Source organism: Callorhinchus milii, unplaced genomic scaffold (assembly GCF_018977255.1).
Source record: "Callorhinchus milii isolate IMCB2004 unplaced genomic scaffold, IMCB_Cmil_1.0 Scaffold19, whole genome shotgun sequence".
Classification (NCBI taxonomy): Eukaryota; Metazoa; Chordata; class Chondrichthyes; order Chimaeriformes; family Callorhinchidae; genus Callorhinchus; species Callorhinchus milii.
In genome coordinates this window covers 13214303-13222793 of record NW_024704760.1, presented here as the reverse complement: position 1 = coordinate 13222793, position 8491 = coordinate 13214303, and the positions used below count along the sequence as shown (strand labels likewise).

The following is an 8491-nucleotide window of genomic DNA, read 5'->3' as shown; positions in this document are numbered from 1 at the left end:
ACCACATCGCCTATCTTTCCTATATACCACGTAGCCGGGAATATTCAGTTCCCATCCCTGATCACCGCAGTTTGTCTCTATTTGTGCAACTAATTCATCTATCTTGTTACGAATGCTTTGTGCATTCAGATACAGTGTCCTTAATTCTGACTTCCGGCTATTAACCCTATTCACCATCACTGTACTCCTTTCCCGGCTTGACACACTTTGCTCTTCTCCTTTGTTAATCTGCTCTCTTGCTTTTGTTGATCTCAAGTTTAACTGTGGTGGACTATACTTTACTATGTTTTTACCTCCCCCACCCCCCTTAATAGTTTAAAGCCCTTTCTACCTCCCTATTTATTCGCATAGCCAGGACATTTGTCCCAGCCCTATTTAGGTGGAGCCCATTCCTTTGGAAAAGCTCCCATCTTCCCCAATACTCGTGCCAGTGGCCCATGAATTGGAATTCCTGCTCTCTGCACCACTCTTTTAGCCAGGCATTCAGATCTATGATTTTCTTTTGCCTGTACCAATTAGCTCCTGGCTCAGGTAACAGTCCCGATATCATCACTTTGGAAGTTTTATTCCTTAGTTTAATTCCCAATTCCCGGAACTCGCTCCTTAACTCGTCCCTACTGGTCCTACCAATGTCATTGGTCCCTATATGTACCATTACGATTGGATCCTCTCCCTCATGCCTCAAATTTATCTCCAGCCCAGCGGTGCCATCCTTCACCCCGGCCCCAGGAAGACAACAGAGTTTTCTTGTCTCCCTGCTATGGCGACAGAAAACTGTATCAGTCCTCCCGACTGTCTCATCCCCAATAAGAATTACATTTTTAACCTCCTGCACAGGGGCGTTGGGGTCAGTTTGCTGTATATAAGGCGCGTGTGTGGATATACAGTACATAAGGCGCTTGTGCGTGGATATACTGTATATAAGGTGTATGTGCATGTACTGTATATAAGGCGTGTGCATATACTGTATATAAGGTGCGTGTGTGGATGTACTGTATATAAGGCGGTGTGTGGATGTACTATATATAAGGCAGGTGTGTATATACTGTATATAAGGTGTGTGTTGTGTGCATATACTGTATATAAGGTGTGTGTGTACTGTATATAAGTTGGGTGTATATACACTGTATATAAGGTGCACATGTATATGTATATGAGGTGCGTGTGTATATACGGTGTTTATATACTGTACATAAGGTGTGTGTGTGGGCCCCAAGCCTTGGCTCTTGTCAACCTGCGCCTAATATGTTCCGGAATTAAGTAAGCGGGATGTGTCCCTCCGGGGAGAGAGTCCAACAGTCTATCTATGGGTTTCCATGTGTAGATGGGATACATGGAAATCTCAGAAACTCTTAAGCACAGTGATGGGTTTCCACATGTGTCAGACACCCGTCTGAGCAAAAAAAATGTGTGTGTCTGGAGGGAGGGGAGTTGTGAATAATGTGGGTGTATTTGAGGGATTGTATAGAGGGTGAGGGTTTTATAAGGGAGAGGGGGTTTTAAGGGGTGTATGTGTCGGGGGTGTTGTGTACACAAGTTGTGTATTATAAGGTGTGCGCGCATATATAAGGTGTGTGTATATATAAGGGTATGTGTATAAGGTACGTGTGTGGGGTGGGGGGATTTATGTATAAGGGGTGTGATGGGGTGTTTGTATATAAGTTGTGTATTTTTATGAGGGATATGTGTGTATAAGGTGTGTATGGTGGAGTTGTGTATATATAAGGGGGGAGAGGAGCTGACACTTGCTCTCAGCTCTCAATGTTGTCTGCAGTGCCTATGACTACATCATCCCACCTCAAGATAAAGCCATTGTGAAGACTGACATCCAGATTGCACTCCCTCCTGGCTGCTACGGCAGAGTGGGTGAGTACTGGCGTAAAAAGCAATCCCGATGTTAAACCAGTTTCCACAAGTTTACACCTTTTGCCATTATTACTAACAGCTGAATTCAGTTTATTTGTTTTTGCTCGCCTCCTCCTTCCCCATTGCGCCTGAAGACTTTTCTCTTCGACCGTGCTTATGGTCATTCCTCCAGCTTGGTGTCGTGCTCTGGCACTATCAAGCGCTATGAGACGTACCCTGCATGAGGGGCACTATATAAATGCAAGTTGTTGTTTTAAATATTGTTTATGCACTTAATAAATTCCAGAAATTGTCACCATGTGAACGTATTGTATTCTGTTGTACATTTTCTGTTGTGCCAATCCCATCTGAATGTTTTATGATAGATACTTTTTTTTAAAGTTTATTTTAATATTGCTCTTAATAATTATCTAATAGGAAAATTGCTCTGTCGTGGATATATATAGAACCTACAGGGAAGAAATTCACCCAAGTCTAGATTTTCTGACATTTTAGAGTTGGTTTTCTGCAAGTTCTTAAGAATTACAGAAAACTGGCTTCAACATTAAGACTGAATTCAACAAGTCACCAAATTCTCAGAAAAGCTATAGAATAAATCTAGACCTAGGTAAAATTCCTCTCTTTTGTGAAATCATACTGAAAAGACTATTTTTGTTTATATAACGCCATTCAAGGGAAGATAATGATTGCAGCAATGCCCCATGTTTCACTGGTGTTTCTTGTTTTTCTTTTCCAGCACCAAGATCGGGTTTGGCATCAAAATACTTCATTGACGTTGGAGGTAAAAACATGTTTGCTACTGTATTTATGAGATTGCTAGTGACATGAAAATAGGATCTTAGGTTTATAAATAGAGCCATAGAATATAAGGCAAAAGAGGTGATGCTTAATCTGTATGTGATAAGACACTATACCAAATGTAAGGATTATTGTTATTATAAATCATTAGTTAGATCACTTTTATAGGAGTATCCAATTTTGGTCACCCACTTTAGGAAGGGCTATAGAGAGGGTGAGGGGAGATTTACTTGGATGATATCCGGGATGGGGTTTGACCTACGGGCGGAGACTGGGCCTGTTTTCATTAGAACAGAGGAGGTTGAGGGGAACCTAATTGAGCACTTTAAAATGACGAGGGCTTTGATACTCAATGAGGAGAATTTCCATTAGTTGTGACTAGAGGATAATTGCTGTGTACAAATTTGCTGTGAGTTCGTTCACAAAATGCAGTCACTACACTTCACAGGATATACTGTAAAGTGCTTTCCCAACTTGAAAAGTATTGTACGAAATGTGAGATGAAGGGGAAGATTAAGCAAATTTGTACACAGAGTTTTCACTGTGCTTTCAGTCATCTTCCCTGGCTCCCCCCACTCACCCCGGCTCTGATGCCCAGCCAGGGTGTAATGTGTTTGAGATGATGTAAATGTAATTGTATTGTTGACACATACATGATAGGTTGACTGATATATATTTGATAGAACGCCTTATCAAAGCATTTTGCAGGTTTTAACACGGCAGCCAGTTTGCACATAGCAATATCTCATAAACAGCCTTGAAAGTGAATGACTAATATTTTCTGGAGGTTTGTTTGCCCAACACACCATGAGAAACTCCCTTGACTTTTTGAATGGATCTTTACTAATAATAATAATCCTTGTATTGAGTAAAGTGGAGTGACTTTGTATTTTACTGTCTATCAGAACAGACACAGATTTAGCTTGAATCTGAACTATGCTATGTATGGTTCTTTGGAACTATAGTGTGTATAGATATATATATATAAATCTTAATATTTCCTGAGGCTGAAAATATATTTGACTTCTACGAATCCTATGTTCCTGTTTAAAAAAAATGCTGACACCTACTTCACATGAAGTTAATGCATGTATACAGTAGTCGCCATTTTATTTAGTGTTAAAACCATATCAGGATGTCGGTTGTATTTTATATTCACTTCCTGGCTATATTTCTGTATTTAGTGAAATAAACTACATTTGGGAGTTTCTCTGATGTTTCAATAGTCACCTGGTAGTGCTCTCGCTCCAAGGCAGAAGTTTGTGGGTTCAGGCCCAATGTTGGGAATTGAATTGCTAGTCTAGGCTGACACTCCAGTGCAGTGTCACACAACGTTTATTGTTGAAAGTACTGTCCTTCTGTTGAGACATTAAACTAAGGTCCTTTGGCATTGGTAGATGTTAAATATCCCATGACACTATTCAAAAAGGGAGGGAGGGTAGTTATTTCTAGTGTCCTGACTGACAATCCTCCAGATAAAATTCTTAATTTATTGCATGGTTATTTGCATACGAGGTAAATCCTGTGAAGCTCAGTTTTATGATGTAATATCCAAGGTAACTTATTATTAATATTATAAATCTATGATTCTATGATAATGGAATGCTGAGCCAGATTGGTCTGCCAGTCCCTGGCCTGGCCTGGCCTGGCCTGGCCTGCCCTGCCCTGGCCTGCCCTGGCCTGCCCTGGCCTGCCCTGCCCTGGCCTGGCCTGGCCTGCCCTGCCCTGGCCTGCCCTGGCCTGCCCTGGCCTGGCCTGCCCTGGCCTGGCCTGGCCTGGCCTGGCCTGGCCTGCCCTGCCCTGCCCTGCCCTGCCCTGCCCTGCCCTGCCCTGGCCTGGCCTGCCCTGCCCTGCCCTGGCCTGCCCTGCCCTGGCCTGGCCTGGGTCAGCGAGAGCAGCGGTGGGTGTGCTATTTACCTGGTTAGAAAAGGCAGGAATTCCACTCCTGATTGCTGTCCAATGGAGTGTAGTCATCAACAACAACTTTATACAGTGGCCAAGCTTCACGCTGAGCCAAGAAGAGAATGTGGTTTGGCTACGATGTTCTCTGAGGTGAATACTGTGTACCATTAGCTGCCCAGACTCACATGTAATGAACATCAGTGAGCTGCCAGCACCATGGGACGAGCTGAGCCACGAGGAGAGCTGCTGTGGGCAGAGGGGAGAGTTGTTTACAGCTCTTTTGGAAATTGCATTTCAGAATCTTTTTACTATACATGTTTGCATAGCTGCTTGTTTGCTGAAATAAACTAGTTTCTGGTGATGGATGCATGCGTCAGTTGATATGTGCTTGACAAACGTCAACTCATTGATGGCGTGAGGTCTTGCTGGGCTTTTGGATATAAGTGGCATTTATAGGTAATGAAAATGTTATGATACTGGGAGGTGGGAATAATACATGTGGGAGTTCTGTAACTTTGTACCTTGCACAGAACGTGCAGTTCTAGATTATTTATGGAGTTCTGTGCTAGAACCTTTCCTGTTCTTAGTATTCATAAATAATCTAGAATTACAAGATACTTAAATTAGCAGCTGGCTCCACGTAAGACGTTGATGGCTGAAGGCAATTGGGGGGAGGCTGCCAAAACTTTAATCATGGTATGCACCTGATTAATGTAAATCGAGTTCAGTACAGATGAATGAAAGATGTATGTAGGATATAAGTGTACTTCAGCAAGGCAGGGGAAGAAATTAAGTTATTAATTGACTCTTTGTTCACCATCTCCAAACAGGGTAAGATATGAATAAACAAGGCAAACAGGATCCTGGACTACATTGCTAACTTGATTCAGGTTCAATCTATCCCCCAAAGTCATGCTCATGTTGTATAGTTCTCTGGTCATTTTGAGTTAAGCCGGGTGGTGGCGCAATAGTTCTTTCTAACTCTGGTTCAGTTTTGAGGGAGGAATGTTTCAAAGAAATTCTGCCTCTGGAAATCAGCAAGCTTTTAAAGGGCTGTACCTGCTCCTAGACATAGGTACTGCTTTTTCACTGAATAAGAAGTGGTAGCTTGACTGAAGCAAACTTTTGTTGTTTTGTCTGAATTAGTTATCCAACTGGCTGGAGTCTGTTGTCAATGATTCAGAATTTGACTCCTCACATTGCCTCCCTTGTTTCTTCCCTGTTCCTCTGCCTTCCTTCCACCCCCACTGATTGACAGCCCAACTCCAGCCACTTGTGAACGGCTGGAGATGATGTGAATCGTAATCTTAGTCCACCCAGTTCACCTGGAGCGAGTGAGTATATTCAGTGGTGACAAGTGTGTCATTTTGTCCGGATTATCCGTATTGTTGTATGAATTAACCGTTATATTTAAAATGGGTAAGGATACAAATGAAATGGGGCTGGGCATTTTGTCCTGGCATCTGAGGTTAACCAGCGTCCAGTTGAAGCTGCTTCCACTGTATTAAAATTTGTAGATTCCCACTTTGTTACAGGGCATTGTATCTGGGGAGATGAGTGTTTTTTCAGGAGATAGATAAATAAAGTAAAATATCTTTCACTTTTACAGCTGGTGTTATTGATGAAGATTACAGAGGAAATGTTGGTGTGGTTCTCTTCAACTTCAGCAAAGAAACCTTTGAAGGTAAACGATAATTGGATCTATCATCAAAAGGCAAAATACTGCAGATGCTGGAAATCTGAAATACAACCTGAAGTCACCGGGAACACTTGGTCAGACAGCATCTATGGAGAGAGGAAAGTGAGTTAACATTTCACTTTCCTCTCTCCATAGATGCTACCTAACCTGCTGAGTGTTCCCAGCAACTCTATCTGTCATCACTTGGGCCTTTGCTGATATTACCAGGGTTTAAAGTGGACAAACACACAGGGCTAACAGCTTGTTAAGTGGTCGCTATGTAGGGAGCTCTGTTTGGACACATTTGTTCACACCCTGTGGACTCTATGGTTAGGATCCTGTAATATTCATAGTAAGAGGCACAGATCTTGAGCATTAGCAGTCTGCCTGCTATAAGGTGCTTCCCTATACGACAAATTTGCTTAACATAGGGGCTCTACGGACTGTTGGCCCATTTGTTTTTGCGCTAAGTTGGCCAACTTCCAGGTCATTAGGTCACCATCAATGTCACGTCCCGCTTTCCTGCATATGGGCAAAGCAGGAAATGACAGCAGCAGCAGTCTTATAACCCAAGATTCAGTCATTTTAGGTTCCTGCCCTAAAAGCTACATTACAAACTTGTATGAGGAAGCTTTCTGTGAAGGTTGTTCATGTTGGAGATGGTGTGAAAGAAACTTACTTAGTGTTGTATTTCTTTTTCTCATGTAGTTAAAAAAGGTGATCGAATCGCTCAACTGATCTGTGAGCGTATCTGCTACCCGGAACTTGAAGAGTTAGAGGTAATTAATGTATTGGGCAATCTTGGGGGCGGGAGGACAAGGGGGACAAGTTAGGTGTGAACATTCAATTTATGNTTTTTTTGCAGAACCTGGATGAGACGAATCGTGGTGCCGGTGGTTTTGGGTCGACTGGATCAAACTGAACGCAATGTTGTTACAATCCTTCCTAGTTTACAGCAGCATCACAATGGGTTTAGTTGTCAAGTCCTCAGTGAATATATCATTCATTATCGTTCCAGGCACCATAGTGACTATGTGTCCTGTGGTGTGTAGTGACTGGTGTGTAGCAGATGGTATTATGTGCTGGAATATTCACACATTGTGTTTTTCTAAAATGTTAGTTCACTGAAATAAATACTTTTTTCATTTTTTTCAAGTTTTGTAAAAGTGCTGATCTTGGAGTACTTGGTATCATTTATAATTTAATATAGAAATTAGCAATGAAAAATAATAATTAATCCTTGCATCTGATATAGCGCCTTATGTCGTCAAGACATCTCATACAATGTAAAATTGACTACATTTTGTGGGTGAAACGTGGCAGCCAATTGTAAAATTCACTTTACAGTATATTCTGTGAAGCGCTTTGAGAGGTCTCAAAGATGTGATAATGCGCTAGATCAAATGCAAAGATTATTATTTATTATAATATCAATGGCAAGCTGTGGTTAGACTCCAGCAATTACCCCAAGCACACTGGGGTCCTCAAGACTTGATTCTTGCCAACCTGAACAAAGGATTAGGTGCAGATTGGTAAGAATCCAGGTTTGCCTGGAATTAGATAAAGCAGGATCCGTCCCTCCACGGAGAGAGTGTGCATTCCATTCCAACAATCTATTTCTGTGATTTCCATGTGTAGGTGGGATGCGTGGAATTCTCAGCTTTATTTGGATACTCTTTGGCATCCTCTTGTTCTACTCCCTCTGTGTATTCGAAAGTATTCAAGCACCTTGCCTTGTGATGTCCTTCCAAAGTGAAAGTTGCTATATATAAATGTAAATTTGTATTGTTTTGGGTTTACTCTTTCAGTTCTGTTTACAACAAGAAGATTACATGTGTATAGCGCCTTTCACGTCGGGAGGGCGTCCCAAGGCCCTGAACAGTGACAGCATTTCAGACATGAGCTGGGATTGGGGGGAGGGGAAGTGGGGTGGCCAATGGCATGGTTGAAGAGGAGGGTCTTGAGGCGTGACTTGAAGGAGGCTAAGGAGGCGGAGTGACTGGGGGATGGATTTCTAGGTTGGGGGCAGAGTGGCTGAAGGCTCTCCCGCCAATGGTGGGTGGGTGGGTCGGGGGACGTGGAGCAGGCCGGAGCCGACTGAGTGGAGGGAGCGGGCGGGTTGGTAGGGGGTTAGGCGGTCGCAGAGGTAGGGTGGGGGGAGGCCATGGAGGGCTTTGTAGGTGAGGACCAGGATCTTGAACTGGATCCTCTGAAGGATAGGAAGCCAATGAAGTCGGGCGAGAGTGG

General features: G+C 42.8%; 1 protein-coding gene across 1 annotated transcript; it reads left to right on the top strand.

The window, feature by feature from the left end:
• The first annotated feature begins 646 nt into the window (after positions 1-646).
• Positions 647-7394, top strand: LOC103171789 (deoxyuridine 5'-triphosphate nucleotidohydrolase, mitochondrial-like). Its single transcript, XM_042342266.1, has 6 exons — positions 647-776; positions 1756-1866; positions 2603-2647; positions 6176-6250; positions 6953-7023; positions 7110-7394. Exons 1-6 carry the CDS (start codon positions 647-649, stop codon positions 7164-7166), a joined length of 489 nt encoding a protein of 162 aa, XP_042198200.1. The 3' UTR covers positions 7167-7394.
• Positions 7395-8491: the final 1097 nt, after the last annotated feature.

What these genes read in the sequence shown, in the direction of transcription:
- LOC103171789 (XM_042342266.1), top strand. Translation starts at nt 647, where the DNA reads ATGTACCATTACGATTGGATCCTCTCCCTCATGCCTCAAATTTATCTC. An exon ending in TGGCTGCTACGGCAGAGTGG is followed by an intron (nt 1,867 to 2,602) that starts GTGAGTACTGGC and finishes TTTCTTTTCCAG; the next exon opens with CACCAAGATCGGGTTTGGCA. An exon ending in ATACTTCATTGACGTTGGAG is followed by an intron (nt 2,648 to 6,175) that starts GTAAAAACATGT and finishes TCACTTTTACAG; the next exon opens with CTGGTGTTATTGATGAAGAT.